This window comes from Podarcis tiliguerta, assembly GCF_965153285.1.
Source record: "Podarcis tiliguerta genome assembly, chromosome: 2".
In the NCBI taxonomy this organism is placed as follows: Eukaryota; Metazoa; Chordata; class Lepidosauria; order Squamata; family Lacertidae; genus Podarcis; species Podarcis tiliguerta.
In genome coordinates this window covers 82,177,751-82,197,322 of record NC_139535.1, presented here as the reverse complement: position 1 = coordinate 82,197,322, position 19,572 = coordinate 82,177,751, and the positions used below count along the sequence as shown (strand labels likewise).

The 19,572-nt window shown below is 48.0% G+C and overlaps 1 protein-coding gene across 2 annotated transcripts; it reads right to left on the bottom strand.

Moving 5' to 3' along the window:
• Window positions 1-965: 965 nt before the first annotated feature.
• PIRT (phosphoinositide interacting regulator of transient receptor potential channels) lies at window positions 966-12,689 on the bottom strand. Of its 2 annotated transcripts, XM_083430390.1 has the most exons (3): window positions 12,472-12,679; window positions 7,190-7,260; window positions 966-5,342 (listed from the first exon to the last, which is right to left on the bottom strand). In XM_083430390.1, the coding sequence occupies exon 3, from the start codon at window positions 5,306-5,308 to the stop codon at window positions 4,886-4,888; it is 423 nt and encodes a 140-aa protein (XP_083286516.1). In that variant the 5' UTR covers window positions 5,309-5,342; window positions 7,190-7,260; window positions 12,472-12,679; the 3' UTR covers window positions 966-4,885. The 2 variants fall into 2 exon arrangements, with proteins under 2 accessions (XP_083286516.1, XP_083286517.1); XM_083430391.1 differs by lacking the exon at window positions 7,190-7,260 and having other exon boundaries at window positions 12,472-12,689.
• Between the last annotated feature and the right edge of the window lie 6,883 nt (window positions 12,690-19,572).

Sequence of the window (19,572 nt, the reverse complement as noted above, 5' to 3'; positions counted from 1 at the left end):
GGTGCGGTTCACCCCAGGTGTCACCACTGAGAGGGGTGACAAAATGCCGGGCGGCACTCACCGTGCGGCCTGCAACGTGCCCAAGCCACGCATCTCTCCTGGGCTTCATGCTGCCCAAATGGTCTGCCCACTGCCTCCTCCCCCCAGCTGTCCCCAGTGGGAGGGGGTAGGCAGACTCTGAAGGCCCTGCACTCTGCCCCGCCCCTAGGGGCGGCTTGTCCCACCCCTGGGCGCACCGCCCCAAGCACCTGAGCAAATTCCTCCACCACCAGTTGCCCCAGCCTTCTTTGGTAGCCTGGCTACCAAATGCCCATTGCCTAGAATTGCCTGTCGGAGTCTTGCCTGCCTGGAATCCACCCTGTAATGAATCAGACCATTGGTCCATCTAGCTTGGTATTGTTAACACTGATTGGTAGTGTTTTGAGTGGGAGACATTCCCAGCCCTACCTGGAGATGTTAGGGATTGAACTTTGGTCCTTCTGAATGCAAAGCAGGTGCTCTAGCCTTGAGCTACCACCCTTCCCCAAATTGGTGGCGGTGGGGGGATTTAGTTTGTTTCCTTCTCGTAGCCCTGCTCTTATGGCCTGGATTTCTGCAAACCCCAGAAGCAGGGAGCTGCTCTTAGCTTGATATCATAGCAGACTGTGCAAGTTGAAGTAGTGCAGTAATTCGAAAGCATTGATTCCCAGGAGAAGAGCCACGCTGCCAATGTGGTAAGTGTCAGGAAACACTTAGCATGCTCAGATTTCAGCTGCTGCTCTCCTCCTTAATAGAAATCTGGCTCTCCCGGTGCCAAGTCCCATCATGCTTTCCAAGAGCGGTGCACAAAGTGTACCACGTTCTCCCATTAACCTCCACCCCTCGTGTTCTGCAGGAGGTACGTGCACTCTGAGATCGGCTCCTGCAAGAGATGGTCGTGCCAGCAAGGCTGAGTTCTAGAGCAGCATAGGAGAAATGACGCACAATTACAGAAATGCTTGGTTTTTTGTTTTTTTAAAAAATCAGGAGACAAAGAGCCATTACTGGTGTTAGAGGATCCTGTGACACACTGCACAAACTGTCCCCAACCCATGCCACTCTTCTGCCCTTTATTCTAAGCGGATATTGAAGGCTGTATGCAACTAAGGGCACTTCTAGACTGTTGCCATTTTCAGGTGGGAATTCAATCACAATTCAGGCTGTGCAAGGTAAGCTGATTTGGTCGCCTGTTTGCAACAAACTCACTTCCCCCAAAGACCAGACTTTTAGCAATATGACAGGGAAACGCAGTGGGAAAGTGTGGGTTGGCACTCAATATCGTCTAGCCTCCCTACAAACAAATCAGACTAAATGAGCCACCGTCAACTCACATCCCTGCAGAGAAGTCTGGATGAATGCTCAATAAACAGGTTGTTTGGAAACACTCTAAATAACTGTTCTGAAGGAAGAACACACGGAATCTCCCCAGCTGCTGTTCTGGCTTGGATGGAAGTGGCTGTATTCCAGGTGGGTGATTGGTGCTGATGCTGCAAGCGTACAAGTGCACCATGGAAACAAGGAGCCATACGCTCTAGTTGTCTTTATTTACCAGATATTGCCCTGCTCCCCTTTTGCTACCTGTCCTTGGTAACTCACAATGACACATGTTCCCTTCCTCCCCTCTCCCTACAAAGTCAAGGCATTTTCCTTTGAGGCTGTGCTTCTTTTATGGGGATATTACATCGTCCCAGCTCTAGACACACTCGACTCTTCCCCCAGATATCACATGCACTGTTACTTCTACCATCATGTGGTTCCATGAGTGTCTCGGGTGCCTTGGACAGAGTGACCAATAACACCAGTAACAATAATCTGCTCCAGCACCATCTCAATGTACTTTTTATTTACATTTCCTTTAAATGCTTTTGCTAGCTGCCGCACCATGCAATCGCATCACTACAGTGCACAGACCACACCTTTTTTTTTATTAAAAGGACTGGCCCCTTGCACTGCCTTACAATTATATTTTTTTCAGAGGTGCTTCCAGATGAGAGTCTATTGTGGAATTGGTTCTGCTCTCACACACATATTTCTTGCACCCTCCAGTTGATGTTATCATAAAAATGCCAGCCTATAGTTTTTCTTCGTTTAATGTGCATTTGCCCATGATGTGGAAAACCTGGTAAATAAAAATAACCTTTTACACATCTGCAGTAAACTGTATGGAAGCTTTTTAGATCATTTTAAAGAAAATGAGCAGTTTATCTTGTAATGTTTTGGTAAAGGTAAAGGGACCCCTGACTGTTAGGTCCAGTCATGACCGACTCTGGGGTTGCGGCACTCATCTTGCTTTATTCGCCAAGGGAGCTGGCTTACAGCTTCTGGGTCATGTGGCCAGCATGACTAAGCCGCTTCTGGCGGACCAGAGCAGCACACGGAAACACCGTTTGCCTTCCCGCCGGAGTGGTACCTATTTATCTACTTGCACTTTTATGTGCTTTCAAACTGCTAGGTTGGCAGGAGCAGGGACCGAGCAACGGGAGCTCACCCCATCACAGGGATTTGAACCGCCGACCTTCTGATCGGCAAGTCCTAGGCTCTGTGGTTTAACCCACAGCGCCACCCGTGTTTTGGTAGGCGATGACTAATGGTGCACCCCTAATACTGTTGTGTGTGCATATAAATGTTGGGAAAGAAGGGGGATTCTCTGTTCCTTCCTCAATGAATGGAGTAAGGCATAATCTGAACAAGAAGTGCCACAGTCTTACCAGTTTTTGAGAAACACAGCCTGGCATCAAACACTAAAGCCCACACTGAATAGTTGTCTCTGCAAAGAACTGAGAACTGAAACGAACCTTAAGAGCACATCCTTATCTGAAATGAATTAGAAATGCAGGAGGGTTGTTTAGAACCAGCTATCCTAGTGCCAGGAAATAAAAAGCTCTGTCTCTATGTGCCTCTTCTACTGGTGTCAGCAGGAATAGCCAAGGGGTGCAATTTGGAGGGGGAAGAATGCACAAAGCAGCACTGTTGAGGAGGCACTTTGGGAGTGAGAACCATTTCCAAAAGGCAGCTTCTGAAAATGGTTCAGAATGAATGAATCTAAGGCCTCTATAAGGCAGAATCTAAAGACTCCTGGTTGGTTGCATCTCTGGTTTGTTCTATGTATAAAAATCTCTACACTTCATCCTAAGGGCCATATAACCAGTACAGCCCAATAGCCTTCAAAGCAGTTTCTCAGAGAACCTCAGTGCACATGTGTACGTGATCTAGCAGATCTCTTCCCACTCACGTTTTCCAACGGGAGCCCAACTTTTAATTTCCTGTCTGCCTGCCAAGACCAGTGCACTGCTAACTCACAGAGCCTGGCCTTGGCATGCAGTAGAGTCTTCCAGGACCAAGAAACCATGCTTGATCATAGTTTCAATGAGACATTCTTCTCACTGGGTCACAGGAGTGTTGCCAGTTGTTCTCCCTGACCAAGGGGTAGATTCCTGGACAAACAGCAATGTAGTATTGTAGATTGCCTTGGGAGAGCTGTGTTTCCAAAGGCGGCATATCAGTCTTTTTGCAAATATGTGCAGAACACCCATACCATATACCTCTCCAGGTGTTCATATTTTCAAAAGCTGATGTCACATTCATAACTGCAAACATTGTTCCTTAAACATAATTCACCATACTTGGCAAGTCCCTGATCCTGGCTAGTTGCCTTGAATTCTATATTTCTATCCATCCATGTTTGTCTACAACCATCGACATAATTTTAGGGACTTGCATTCTAACACGGGGCTCATCCAGACTTCCTTTTGTACTGTGTTTATAGGCTTTAAAGCACCGTGTCTCTGTGTTTTGTTTGGTTTTGCCCCAGTGCTTTCCCGGTGAAAACCCACTCTTTACTGCCGAAATGGAGCAAATGGCAACCCATGGAGAACCTGAATTGCCATTTGTTCCAATTCAGCATTAAAGAGCAGGTTTTCTCAGGGAAAGCACTGGGGCAAAAAGGGGAGGCACCTGACACAGTGCTTTAAAGTGCCCCCCTGCCTAGCAAAAGGGAAGTGCGGATGAGCCCAGGGTCTTTTGTTCAGGCGCTTCGCTGAACAAAGGAGGAGCAGGACAGAAAAGAAAAGCAGTCACAGACAGTAGCTGCAGTAGCATGGCATAGACAGTGTGACAGATCTCTAGGCGGATCCCGTTTCCTTACACAACAGTCTGCCATCTCCTCTACGATAGTACAGCTCCATGACCCTCTTTTTCAAAGTAATTTTACAACGACAACCCCTCATTTTGAGAGCATTTGAGAGCCTGGATCCTCTGAGACTCTTCAGACATTACCCTCTCGCCCCGAGCCTGAGACATTTGCACGATTAATATTTGTACTCACACACAGTTGTTTGCTTGCACAATGGCTTCTTTCCTTGAACATTTTAATTGGGGTTGAGGCAGAGGGGTTTGGGTTTTGTTTAAAAAACCCAAAAGCCAGTTGTTGGAATAAAAATACCAATCTGCTTTCTCACAAAAGCTTGTGGCAGTAATTAGTCCCAGTGGAGGGTCATGGCACAAGCCCCAACATTCTTGTGAATACAGTCTGAAAACCAGGCTCTTGAAGATACAGATAGCATATCCTTTCAAGCAATAACGAGTGTGAGAAATCCACTGTTCTGGGATCTGATCTGCCAGTTTTCACTCTCTCAGCATGGATACCCTATTGGGAAATATATTCACTGGCTAAGGACACAGTGCCACCCAACAGTGTCTCTGCTCGGGGATGGAGAAATCTGTTGCACACAGGAAGAAGAGGGGATGGGAGTGAACTCCCTTTTAGGGCAGTGCTGATCTGTCCTTGTAGGTCCAGGGAGAGAAAGGCAGAGCCCTGTCTCTGCAACACAGTCCTCTTCGCCTGGTGGCCGAATCTTGAGAGCTATCTTCAGCGGTTGAGGAAGAAAGACTTGATGCTCTGGAGGATGTGGTACTTTTGCTTCTGCCTCAGCTTTTTGCGGATGATGGGGATCCAGACAAGCCCGCAGACCAGCAGCATGAGGCCAAGTGAGAGGAAGGCTGGCCCACACAGTTTGAACACCTCCTTGGTTGTGTTGTTCATGCCTCCTCTTTGGTCTGCGGTGAGGCAGGTCAGGCTGGTGAGAGCCACTCCAAAGAGGAACACGGCTCCACCCACTGAGATGACGATAACGGGCTTGTGGTAAATGTCCCACTTGTTCTGGTGAGGAGCATTCCAGGTGGACTCACTTCGCGAGCTGATGCACAAGGTGCTGGCTGTTTGGCTGGGCAGCAGGTCCTTGTACTCGGGGGACTTCTCTCCCTCCTCTGTTTCTTTTGGCTGGGTTTCCATGGTTATTTGTTATGCAGACTCAGGATGTTAAGGCCTATGGGGGGGGGGAGAGAAATAGACCAAGGAGCAGGTTATTTGGATAGCTGTATGCTTCACTCTCACCCAAACTCTTGGGCTAAGATTTATCTACATAGCTAATGGGTGTGACTGGCTCATGAGCTTGGATGTTCTTTGCATCTGTCACAGGCCCAGTTTAGACCATGAGGTAAGGTCAGCCTCACTAGTTCTGAGCTTTCGCATGTCCTTTCTTGGTAATAAGGGCTCTGGCCTCAGTTCCTATGACGACAAACATACAGTGGTACCTTGGGTTAAGTACTTAATTCATTCCGGAGGTCTGTTCTTAACCTGAAACTGTTCTTAACCTGAAGCACCACTTTAGCTAATGGGGCCTCCTGCTGCTGCTGCGCCACTGCTGCACAATTTCTGTTCTCCTCCTGAAGCAAAGTTCTTAACCTGAAGCACTATTTCTGGGTTAGCGGGGTCTGTAACCTGAAGCGTATGTAACCTGAAGCGTATGTAACCTGAGGTACCACTGTACATAGTTCAAGTGGTGAGCCTGCTGTGGAAATCCACTCAATACATTTCTGGTACCATACTATTTTCCTTCCCAGCTGGGGTCAAGGAGAATCTGTCATTGAGAATTAGGAGCAGAAGCCAGATTTGCATAGTCCTAAATGGAAAGCCCTTGTGATAATCATGGGAAAATCTTATCCCATTCTGAAGCAAAACTGTTTACAGAGATGACTAGCTGGCTATCGTAGAAATCCTCATGGAATTGCCCCGCTTCATTCACTCACTTTTTATGAGGCATCTACGTGATGCCGTAAACCAAAGATTGTCAATCTGTTTCTTTCCCCTCTGTGGTTCTTCTGTCTTTTCTGAGACTGCAAAAAATGCTGACTTCCCCCCTGCCTCCAGAAGGATGGAAACTGAGCTCAATCTCCACAAGTGTAAGTGCCCTTAGCACTATTCCTTTGGCTTTCTGAAAGGGCAGAATTTTGACATGGGCATTGTCAAATGCCACCTGAGGCAGCCGTGTCACTCTGCCTAATGGTAGAGCCCTGAAGTAGACCCAGGAACCGTCCACCTGGAAGCAGCCACAATGAAATCAGATTGAAGCATGAGCATCTGACCTACACTGATTTGCTAGACTATGGGCAGGTTTAAACTAATGGCCCATTTGCACTTTCATTCATCCCATGATTTCAAGTCACATATCTGAGAAGTTTTAGTTTTGTCTCACCACTTTCCCCAGGGAAAACCCACTGTTTACAATGGTACCTCGGGTTAAGTACTTAATTCATTCTGGAGGTCCGTTCTTAACCTGAAACTGTTCTTAACCTGAAGCACCACTTTAGCTAACGGGGCCTCCCACTGCCGCCACGCCACCAGAGCACGATTTCTGTTCTCATCCGGAATCAAAGTTCTTAACCCAAGGTACTATTTCTGGGTTAGCACAGTGTGTAACCTGAAGCGTCTGTAATCCGAGGTACCACTGTACTGCTGAATCAGAACAACTGCCAATTGGGCTTCCCACGGGTTGTTTTTTGCTCCGATTCAGCAGTAAAGAGTGAGTTTTTGTGGGAAAAGCTCTGGGGCAAAAAATAGCTCTTAGACACAGAGCTCTAAAGCGCAGACCATACCTGGAAAGCACAGAGGAAAGGTAAGCGTGGATAAGCCCTTTCTTGTGCGCAGAAACCTGTTTTTTGCATTGCTGTCATCTACATACAAAGGTAAGAATCAAATACATTGCCCTGCCCACTTTTGCCTTTGGCCACACCCCCACCACTGGCCTGTGGCCCCCAGAAGGTTGATCACAAGAGTATGTGGCCCTTGGGCTGAGAAAAGTTCTCCATCCCTGCCGCAGCCCATGAAACTCACCATGGGTAAGGATTGTTGGCTTAGTCAAGTCACTGTTGGGCTGAAGTTCAATTCCTGGCCTCTTTGTGCTTCTGGGGAGACATAGAAACATACACAGGGAGCTTGATATGCAGCAGAGGGCTGTTCCAGCTTTCACCATCCATTCCTTGATAGCTGTGTAGATATTGTGAGTCACAGCCAAAGCCAACTTCACGCTATCTTCTAAAACTGCAGTTCTGGGCAGCCCTGCCCTGGAAACAGAACGCTACGTCCAGCTGGTGCTGGCTTCAGGTGTTGGGGGCAAGAGATCCTCCTCAATGAGCTCCCTTAAAATGTGAGGGGTACGGGCTTTTGCTCGTCTGAGTGCTGCCCATCCCAGTGGGCTGGGGTGCATGGTGACAGTAGGACTGGAGTGCCAATATGAATAAAATTGGGGGGGGGGGGTAAGTAAGTCCCACCCCAGATAATCAATCACAATATGTGGTGTACACACATCATTTGAATGGCAATGCCCATCAACTTTCTGTGGGGAGCTGGCCCCCTCAAATATTTTGGGGGGGAAGGGGTGAAGTAATGTCAGCCCCTAGGAGCTGTCTCCTATGCCGTAGGTCTGAGGACCAGAATACAGCATCCCCACACTCCTTTTCACCCCACCTGCACTTACATGCTCACTTTAAAGCACTCAAGAGCATTATTTGTTCTCTTGGCAGGTACCCCTCACCCTGGAACACCCCCAGCAGCCCCTATATCATCATCATCATCATGGAGCCTCTGGGAGCTCCCATTTTCCAACAGAAGGGGTACTTAGCCCCTCCAAGACAAGCAGACCTGCTTGAGATTGCAAGCTGCGAGGAGCTGGCCAGGTTTCTTGGGGGAGAAGTGGTAAGTTCAGCATTCTCAAAACAGGCAACAGCAGTGATTGGATAGAGCAGTTGTGCTGGCTGGGACTGATAGCATTTGCAGTTGAAACATCCGGAGGGCATCAGGTGGACGAAGACCAGGCGAAAGGCTTTCTCCGACAGTCACAATGGGGCCACCCAAGCCTGCCCCAGAGCCATATGTGCACTGGTGTCCCACTCATGGCTGCCACCCAGAGGTGGTGCCAGGGCTTTGCATGGCTTTGCTGGCGTAACAGCCACACCTGGGTCTGTTTCACTTTAATGGTGCAGCTCGCCAGGTGGCTGCTTTGTGCCTTGAGAAACCGAGGGAGGCACACGCTGCTTACACACCACACATTCTAAGCAAATTCAAAGCGCATTTCCCTCCAAAAATCCTGAGAACTGGGATTTGTCAAGGCTGCTGGAAATCATAGCTGTGCGAGTGGTGGAATTACAGTACTGGGATTCTTTTGGCACTGGTGGTGGGAAATGTTATTTAAATATATATATTGCGTACACAACCACACAACTCAGCAAGAGAGCGAAAGGGAGGACCTCCTTCTCAAAAATGCCCAAGGGATTCTTCCCCATCACTGCACCCCCCCCACCTGCTGCTCTTCTGCAATATCTGTGATATAATTAAGATGATTCTACAGGCTAAGGGAATGAGAAACCATGATAGGAACATACATGATGACGACGGCTTCAACAGGGAGCCGGTGTTTTGAAGTGTGTTTCTGTGGACCAGGAACACAAAGGATCTGTTCAGTCCTGTTGATGTGCATTGTACTCTTTGTTCTATTGAGCCTGTATTTGCACTGCAAAACATTCCATTTCCTGGACATTCCCTGCTTATGAACAGGAGATCCCTCCATTGTCCATTCTACGTAAGGGAACTCCTCCCATATATCACAAACATATTTTGGCTTATTGGTCGGTCTGCTGCTGCCGTTTTACACCATATTGTGCTGTCTTTTATCCCCCAACTCCTGTTTTAATGTTTTTGCTGTTAGCTGCTCTGAAAGGGCAGGATAACAAATCCTCAAATAAGTAAATACAGTATCCACAATTTGCAGCCCCTTTTCTCTGCTTGTCTTGGGGAACTAGAATGAAACACACCGAGAGGGAACTTAGGAAGAGTAGGGGGAAAAACCATAATTTAAGGGGACTAGAGAAATTCTGACTAGAGTTGATCTTTTTTCATTTAAATAGCCTGGCGCCAGTTCCCTCTGCCCTCATTAAATCAGTATCATTGTAGAGTATGAGTTGTTCAGTGCCATGCAAAACGGTTATGCAAAGAGTCTGGCAAGGTTGGATTTTATCAGCAGGAGACTGATCACACAAACACACACCCTGCACACACACAATTGCACTGATCAAAGTGGTCAAGGGGGCACATATGGGGTGAGGCAATTTCACAGGTAAACTGGTCCCAAGTTGCTAACATGCCTTTACATTACACGTGTAGTTCGACAGCCAGCCCTTAGTGTGCCCTGAGCAGTTGTACTTGCGAGCGATTTCCCTTTTCCTTTGTGGGGATCTGCAAAGAGCTGGTTTGTGATCCACTCCTCCTATTCTTTACATGTTGCTGGTGTGGTGTCTGATAACCAGCCGAGAAGTGTCAAACCACCTTGAAAAACGAGGGGTCTCCTTGTTGTATAGACTTGATGTGCCAGCCATGAGATTATAAGAGACACCCATTTATATCAGGGGTGGGGAACCCACAGCCCTCCAGATGTTGTTGGATTCCAACTCCCACCAGGTCCAGGCAGCTTGGCCAGTGGTCAGAGGATGATGGGAGCTTTAGCCCAGCATCATCATATGGAGGTCCAGAAGTTCCCCATCCCCGACTTACAATACATGGGACTGTGACTTTCACCAGTGATTAGCATTCTCCCCTTAGCCTCCCTTGACATAGTCCAGTCTCAATCTCCACTCTCACCCCATTTTCCTAGCGTTAAGTTGGGCAACAAAGGACACAAATTATGCAAAAAGCAAAAGGCCCATCTTAGCTGCACCCCATCCCAGTGTGAATGGGCCTCAACTTCTTCTCCTGCCAGTTTCCCCATAGGGAAGCCAGGCAGGGAGATCACACCATCCTCCTCTCAGCCAGTGCAGCCCAGCCTTGATCCTAGTTTTCCTGGTAGGAAGAAACTAATCATCCAGAGGAGTATCCCTGATCTTCCTGGAGCTGTTCTCGCTACACCTCCCTTCCCATCTGCCTTCTGTTTCTTGAAGAAAACAGGAAAGAATTGAGAGTAAGATTCTTCCTCTACTGGTCAGCACAAGCCTCTGCCTCACCTTCCACTGGATTATAGCTTTTGGGGGATGCCTACTTAGATCCTTTGGGTAGATCTTGTGGGCAAATCTGTGGATGTCGGCCACCCAGTGCCATCTCGCTGGGAAATCTATTGTTCTTTCCAGCTCTGCCACAGTGGTTGAAGAAGTGTGCACTGTGCCTTTGGAATGTGTGTGAGAACGGCTTGAACCGAGCCCCAGACACTTGGACAATTGAGAAGCGTAACCCCTTTCAGGATTCGGATTGCAGGCCTCTTGAATCACACAGGCCCAGCATTTATTTGCAAGACTTTTCTTCAGCAATGCAAAGTTGCTAAATATGCAAAACTTTGCCTTGAGACTGGAAGCAAGCCTGCAAACTGGTTTCGTTAACTGGTGATGAGCGGGAGAGGCAAGCCACATGAAGTGGGCTAGTGTTTCAACCTCCCTCCCTCCTTCTCTGCTTCACATTTTACACTCCCACAATCTCATAAGCACCTGGGAGACCGGAAGCAGTAAGAGTCTCTCTTGCAGCCTTCTGACCTTTCCAGAAACCCTTTGTAAGATGAGAATGCCTGGTACCCCCTCCCAAGCCTTCTAAATGGTGTGTTTGTGGGTCCCCTTAGTGGCCTGGGGCTCCTGATACTGGCCTGATCCTGATGACTTTTAGTGAAGCTGGCCATGCCCCGGGGAGGTTTCTCTAAGAAGTGGAGGAAGGGGACCTGGGGACTGTCTGAATCCGCCCTCACTAATTCCACACCCCTTTGGGAGTCAGAAAGTCAATCCGCAGCCATCCTGCTGCCCTGTGTAGGTTTCTCCACAACTAGAGCCAAAGAGCGAGGAAGGACCAAGTTTCCTAATGCATCTGCCTTGGATTTGAAACTGTTTTGATTTGTGAAATTGCACTATATTTATATTGTTGATATTTTAAAAATTGTTAAATGGCTTTAAGTCATTTATTGGAAGTGAATAAACGTGGGCAAGTGGCAGCGTAACAATCACAGAGATGCCCGCCATGCACCAACCCTTCTCCTGGCATGTGTGGCCTGGCACCTGATTTTCCTGGTCGACCCCTGCCAACATCTCCCAGGTAGGGTTGGGAGAGGCACCTGCCTGGAACCCATGAGAGTCGCTGCCAGTCAGGAAAGACAATAGTCTGACCCATCAGGCAGCTTTGTATATTCCTCTGCGTGAAGGAAGTAGCAGCTCAGGTCCACTGAGTTCGAAGGAAAGAGCCATTGGCTGAGATGAAAGTGGGTGAGAGCTACCCAGGATGACCTGAGCAAGGCTGGGATGATCTGGAAGCCTTCCCCTGCAGAACCACCTTCATGGGAGCCAAGGCTTTCCAACAGGGAGTGCCCAGGTCTTGGAGCTCAGGAAGCTACTCATCATGACAGCAGCTGCACCATTCCTCACACTCCAGCCCAGGATGCAGCATCTCACTCCATTCTGCTGCGAGAGGATGATATTTACATCCGGCAGGATTAACCTGACTATGCAGTTCTTGCCTGGCAGCGGATTGAGCATCTGAGTCTCCTCTCAGAAGCGGGGCTGCCACACACCCACACCCAACCAACCTGTGCAAGTCAGATCTACAGTTCTGTGTTGGTTTTCTCCCTCCCTCCGACCCCCAGATCCACGCAGTCCCCACACATCTGCCGAGAAACACAAAGGTAGGATACACTGCCAGTCTGCCAGACTCCCTTTTCCGGGTGCCTCGAGAAAAAGTGCTCATGCCTTTCCTGGGGAAACTTCACGAGTTCCCAGCTCCCCCACTTTTTATGTGGGGTGGTTGCTCCAGCGCACAAAAGGTTTTGCCACTGATTATCAGCTTTTTTGCCAGAGAGAATATGGGTGGGACTCAGACCTGTTTATTGCATTCCCAGCCTCTTTCAGTCTGTGCAGGGAGTGACTATTATGCCAACTTCAAGGTCCATTTATTTAGCTCCAGGCAAATGTGAAAGAAACCGCCCAGCGGAGATCTATTCTGAGACGGGAGGCTCCTCCACCTCTTGATGGGTACTGAAAATTCAGAGCTTGGGATGCAAAGCTCAGCCTCTGGGATCCAGGGTACCCCCTACCCTCCAGCTCCCTGCCACAAAAAGAGCCCAGGCACCCAGTTCCAACAGAGAAAGTATTTCTACTTACATGACCAGAGGCTCCCTGCAGTTGGCTTGCTGCTCTGCTGAGGCATGGAATGTGTCCTAAGTGGATGTTGCGATTTCCCTAAGTAGCTTAGCTTCCAGGCTCAGATAACCCCCCTCTGATATCATCTGCATTGAGTGGCTCATAAAACCTGGAGCATGTTCCAGCTCAGATGAGCTCACTCACTCAGCAGCCAATGGCTTGCCTTAACCCTTCGCTGGCCAAAGCTCCAGCACATGGGATGAGCCTACAGGATGAGCTGCTTTTGTTTAGCAGACAACAGCTGCATGGGCCATGGATGCAGTACAAAGGAAGGGCAGGAGTGGATTGTGGGGCCGGAACAGGTTGGGCAAGAGAAGGAGCATCAGCAATGTGGGGGGGGGGAGGGGGGAGTGGTTCTGACAATTTAAGATCATTGAATGTGAACCCCCATTCTCCCCTTCCTTGCATGTATTCTAATCTGTGGCTTTCACCAAATAGGCATTTTTCCAGCTTTGTACCTGTTTCACATACCTGGGTCCAATAACTAGTGTTTTGAAGCTATAGGGATATGGATAGGTTCAGTGGCGTCTAAATAAATTCAGTTCAGTGCAACATATCTGGAACAGAACCAAGCAATTATGTCCATCTCTAATATTATTTAAATTGATGTGAAGTATTTACAAGCCACCTTTTAGGGCAAGGGTGAGTAATCTTTTTCAGGCCAAAGCGTGCATTCCCACATGCTAGGACCAGGAGGGGCCAGAGAACCATCCGTGTTCTCTGTCCAGACAAGCAAGATGCCTTATCAGAGTTTAAGGACACATTCCTGGCAGGCAAAAACATTTGGGGGCAGAGCAGAGTCAGAAAGGGATGCAGTAAGGGGAGACTTGTAGGACCACATTTGGGCCTCAGGCCTGAGGTTCCCTAGCAATTTTCGGATAGGAGCGAAGAACCTGCAGCTCTCCAGGTGTAGTTGGACTGCAGCTCCCATCAATCCCAGACAGCATGGATAATGGACAGGATCCATGAGAGCTGAAGTCCAACAACATCTGGAGGGCCACAGGCTAGTTGCCTCACTTTTAGGGTAAAAGCTGTCCAAGCTTCATTGCACCCTCCAGGGCTATCCCACAACACGCCAAATGCGGTTGGCCCACTTCAGTTAACGTCTGAATAAACCCTTTCTTTCCTTTTTTTTGGTTATTAATAGAATCAGTGAGGGGTGGAGATATAAAAAGAGGCGGGAAAGCTAATGTATCAACACCTTGTTTCTTGCAGTGAGCCCTGTGGGCAAAAATATGTGAAGAAACATTACCGAATACATTCAACCCCTTCCAGGATTCCCTCTACATGTTAACAGCTCACTCGCCCAGGTACCAATAGCTTCTGCTTCCCACTTCAGAACAGATGCACTTTAGGCACCAGTTATGTGTGGAAAGCCAGCTGCCTCCTGTTTCCTGAACATCCAATTTATTGGAAAGTTGGCCAATATTATGTCACGAGATAAGAAGCTACAAACTGGATACAGAAGCAGATGAATATGACTAATTACCTCCTGCTACAAGGCAAGCCCGTAACAAATGCAGCAGTGCACCAGTAACAAATGTAATTCTTCTCTGCTCTTCCAGCAGTGCAGAGAAAAGTTATATGGCTAGTTGTGTTGGTCTTCCACAAACTTTGGGGACAATTTTATGATGTATCAAATTCATCTTACGATCAAGAGATGGGAACATGATATCCTCTTAGGCGACCTTTTTCCGATCTATTCTTGTAGCCATTTGCCTGAAATTTAAACTCATTGCTTCTCATACAAGGGACAAATTAGACTTGATGCCAGAGGTGAGTGAATGCGTATTCAGACACTTTTTGTTGTTGTTGCTAAAAGCAGTGTGTGTGTGGGGGGGTGTCATTTGTGACAGGATCATGGCAAAGTGGGGCACTAAGTGTAGTGCGACCCACTACACACAGCCAGAGCTACTATTAGCTGAGTGTCAGGGACTGGCAGGACTCTGAAGTGTGGGGGGCAGGAGATCAGGAGAGTGAACCAGGAGAGGGGACCAGTGATTTATGGGGTTGGACGCAAGGAAGGAGCCAGGGGAGGAGGGAGACTCAGGGTAGTCCGAGATGGAGAAAGGCATGCCAGATGTGGGAGAAGAAGGCAGGTCAGTAGAAACCTCCCTTTCCACTGCTCCACTGTCTCCTAGAACAACAAGGAGAGGCTTGAAGTGGTAAGAGCAGTGGCACATTCCATGCAGGAGAAGTCTCAGATTACAGGCATGCAACCCATCAGGAGAGCATATATAAGTGGGCAGAGCGGTAGGTTCTCTCTACTGCTGCTCTGCAGGGTCTAGACCAGTGGACGACTGTCTAGAGGCTAGAAGTATGTGTACCCAGAACGCTGTGGAAGCTGCTGCAAACATTTATCTTGCCAACACAGAATTAACTATCAAAAGTGTGCCTTCCTTGGCTGGAGAGGGCCAGGACACCGAGGAAGGGGAAATGTATAGATACTCAGTATAAAGGACCCTTGGATGGTTAAGTGCAGTCAAAGGTGGCTATGGGGTGTGGCACTCATCTCGCTTCAGGCTGAGGGAGACAGTGTTTGTCCACAGGCAGCTTTCATGGCCTTGTGGCCAGCATGGCTAAACTGCTTCTGGTGCAACAGAACACCTTGATTAATCAGATACCTGCTATAACTCTCAGTATCAAGCGAGGAGCTACATTGCAACTTCTATTGAACTTTATAGATTTATCTCATTTATCTCGTGCAATAATGACAGGTTACTAAGAGGACTACTTAGGGCAGAGGTTTTAATCCTTTTGGGGTCCACAGCTCCCTTGGCCAACTACTTTCTTTCTGCAGCACCCCTGTGGGGCTCAGGAGCCCAGTTATGTCACCCCTTGACTGCAGAGCTGACAGCCCCTCACCCCTTTGCGAATACCCTCCCTTGTGGAGTGTTTCTTCAGCCTGCTCTCTTCTCCCCTCTCCTTGGGAGTGCTCTGGGCAGCCGCCATCCCTGGTCTCTGAGCTGCCCCCTCTGACCCAAAGAGAGGTGCCTCCTCCCACTGCTCCACAGGGGCCGGGGAAGAACCCCCTGGCCAGCCCCAGAGACACCATTCACCTGGGGAGCGTGTAGCCAGGGCTGCTGCAACAAACAGCTGTGCAAGCCTTTGGGAGGCAGAGACGCAAGAGGGCATCATGAGGGAGGGAAGGAAAGAGGGACAGAGGCCAGTGTTGCCCACGGCAACCCTGACCATCATTCAATGCACCCAAGGGTGCCACAGCACACTGGTTGAAAACTACTGGCTTAGGGAGTATTTGAAAGAAGATGGATGCATTTGCAACACCATACACTTAAGGCACACACACACATGTTGAAAGAACCATGGCAGTTGTAGTTTGTTAAGGGTGGTGGGAGTTATAGCTGTAAGTGTAAGCTACAGTTCCAAGGATTCTCGTGAGTGATTAGCTTTGAATGCAGCCACATATTTTGAGGAGCAAAGTGTTATCGTTCTTCCCCCGCAACATTTGGGTTTTACAGAGAAGGCTATACAAAGAATGTTATTAATTGGGATAGAGATGATAGGGGGATTATTTAATTTATCTATTTTTATTTAAGACTGTTTCTGTACCACTTACTATAGAAAATATCCTCACAGCAAATTTAAAAACACAAATACTGCCCCCCACAAACAAAGTCACTGCTGCTCTCTTGCCTTCCACCCCATCCATCCCATTAAGCACCAACTATCATGACGTGGGTGGCGCTGTGGTCTGAACCACTAGGCCTAGGGCTTGCCAATTGGAAGGTCGACAGTTTGAATCGCTGCGACGGGGTGAGCTCCCGTTGCTCGGTCCCAGCTCCTGCCAACCTAGCAGTTCGAAAGCACGTCAAAGTGCAAGTAGATAAATAGGTACTGCTCTGGCGGAAAGGTAAATGGTGTTTCCGTGCGCCGCTCTGGTTTCCCCAGAAGTGGTTTAGTCATGCTGGCCACATGACCCAGAAGCTGTACGCCGGCTCCCATGGCAAGTAAAGCGAGATGATCTCCACAACCCCAGAGTCATTCGCGACTGGACTTAACAGTCAGGGGTCTTTTACCTTTACCTTTTATCACGACCCATAGATCTATCCAATGCTCTTTGCTCTTTTTTGTAGGCTAAATGCAGCCAGTTCCTCTAAGATCTCTTCTTTTGACTTTGGGCTCATTCCGCTTGTTCCGTGCCTAGAAGCATGGGTCTGAGTGGTTTTCCTCTCATACCATACTTTCTAGGCACGAGTCTGAGCAGTTTTCCATTTTTCCCACCTGTTTTTCCTGCTGAATCAAAGCAAACAACAATGTGAGGAAAACCTAGCAGACGTTTGCTCCGATTCAGTGGTGAGGAGCGGACTTTCCCTGGGGAAAGTGGCTGGAAATGTGGAGGTGTGAGGAGTGAGCTCTCTGACGGAAATGCTGCAAAGGTTTGTAGGCCTTTCCCCACAGGCAGCAGGTTGTAATGCAGTAGTGTGCGCAGGTGTCTTTATAAGAAGAAAAGCAGATGTCTTTTCACAAAGAGGAGATCGGTTTATGAGAAGAAGAGGGGGGCAGATAATCTTTGGAATGCTGTTTCTCTGGGAAAAGATATACCTCAGCCTTTGCCAACTATTCTAGCTGGGGATAATGGGAGTTGTAGTCCAAAACATCTGGAGGGCACCAGGTTGTCGAAGGCAAGTTTAGATAGTCCTTCACTGTGGCAGCTATAAATAGCCCCGGTGAGCAATAGTAACACACTTGACGGACTGTTGCCTCCTTAAAGAGTGGCCTCATGGGTACAGACCTGTTTGCTTTATGGGCCTAGGGTTCATGTCATCACCTGAGCAGGGCCCAAGGATGGACTCTTATCATGATCAATGTATTGTGATGAATCTGTGGGTGCAAGACACTTTAAATTCTGGATCAGGTTAGTGTTAGAATTTAATGAAGGTTGGTGTGTTAAAACTGGTTGCTAGACCTGTGTGTGGTAAGCTGTATGTTAGATGCTTTTAATTCTCTGGAATTAACATGTGTGAAAGAACTAATTTAGCTAGACAAGCTTCCTAAAGACACCTCGCTAATCCCCTGCAATCTATGTGTGTTGGAAACTAATCAACTCAGACTACTTTCCTTGGAGGCATGAGCCTGTGGGGCAATGAGCCGTTAGCACAACAGTGGATCAAAGGGGAACTCTGTGGAGTGACAATGGGTGGGGCCCCTTTCATTCCACAGATACAGCAATATGGATTAGAAGCTGGGAGGAGGGTGTTATGTGACAAGCAGAGAGTAGGAGGCAGAGAAAATGACTGGTATCTGTTTGGTTCCAGTGCTGTGCTTATGAGGAGACAAGATCCTCTTGGAGTGTAATGTTGGAGGACCCCTCCATCATAGGCTTGGGTTGTATCTATGCGCATATAAACCATATATCATAAAGACACTACAGTCCCCGCTGTGCCTCATTTCCAAAACGAAACAGGGATCCTGAATAAGCACCAGGAACTCCCTAGAAACTCACACTGCCGTGGAGATTGGGAATGGCATGTAACACATATGCCGGGGCCTACTGGATAGGATCAAGCATACATCTAATCCAGGATCTTTTTTACCACAGTGGTCAAATATATGGTTCTGGGAAATGAAAGTGGACAGCCTTCTCTAACTTTTGCTGCCCAAAAGCTGGGATACAGGGGCACAGGGCTTATCCATACGTCCTCTTGTCCTGCTGTTTTTCCCTGGAGAAAACCACTCTTTAGTGCTCATTTGGAGCAAATGGCAATTCAAGTTTTCCTCGGATTGATATTTGTTCTCGCCTATCCCTAAAGAGTGGGCTTTCCCTTGGAAAGGAGTGGCACAAGGGAAAACTTCTTTCTAGGCACGGCACAAGAAGAACTGTGAGTGAGCCCACACTGTCTCTGATCCCAGAGACTGCAGAAATATATACAGCCTCCAAGCAGCACCACACACAGAAACACATTCCCCACTCAAAGAATTATGGGTTCTGTAGTTTACAGCTCACAGAGTTAGAATTCCGAGCAACTCTAAACAAACTGCAGTACCCAGAATTCCCTGAGCAGGAATATGCGCTGCGCGTTGGACATATATCGCATCTTCTTACAACTGGTTTTAGAGTGCTGCCACCACCTAGTGGCAAGTAACTGAACAAAACAATAGTTGTACTGGGTGTGGGTTGGGTGGAATTTGCCCTGCGTAACTGGGGCTGTGAAAAACACCCAGGAAGCAGAGCAGCTGAGTGGAGAATTCAAAGAAGGGGCCTGGAATATCCCTCAAGGAGGCCTGCACCCAACCCCTCTGCACAGTGTGACTGTGGCCTTGCAACATTTGCAGCCAAATGCATCATATGAGAAGCTGAGGATCAAACCAAATGGCACGATAACCAAAATTCTGAATCTCAAAGTGTTTCTGGAAAGCTTAACCCGCTTCTCAGGCATGCAAGACTGGGGTCTCCACCGGCTCCTCTGTCCCCTTCTAGCAAGCAGGGCTTTATAAAAGGAAAATTTAGAACCACCTAGCAGTATGTGATTGTAATTTGTATGCTGCTAGACCAGACCCATGCTTTTCCATTGCATGTGCACACATGCTTTCTCGCTTAATTATTTCTGCAAGGAGCTCAAGGTGGCTGACATGGTTCTCTCTCTGCTTATTTAATCCTCACAACAACCTTGTGAGGTAGGATAGGCTCAGAGACAGTGACTAGCCCAAGGTGAGCTTCATGGCTAAGTGGGGATTTGAATCCAGGTCTCCCAGGTCGTAGTCCAGCACTCCAACCACTCCACCACACTGCCTCTCCTTAAACATCTGGAAGGAGAGTCACATTCCATGATGTATAGAAGCCTACACAGAATGGGATACAATCCTCAGAACTGGGAGTTTGTTAGCAGAAGAGTGTTATAGCTGAACTATTATTTTTTAATGGAAGGTTGTTTTGTAAAGGGGAAAAATGGGTTTGGGCTTCTAAACATTTGTTTTTAAATAGAAATCACTGTGTAGATTGGGCAGAGATCTAAGACATGGCTGATTTTTACTGGTGAGGAGGGCTTGTTTCCACCTAGAAGAGAAATATGGGGAAACTTGAAAACATACTTCCTACGTTCC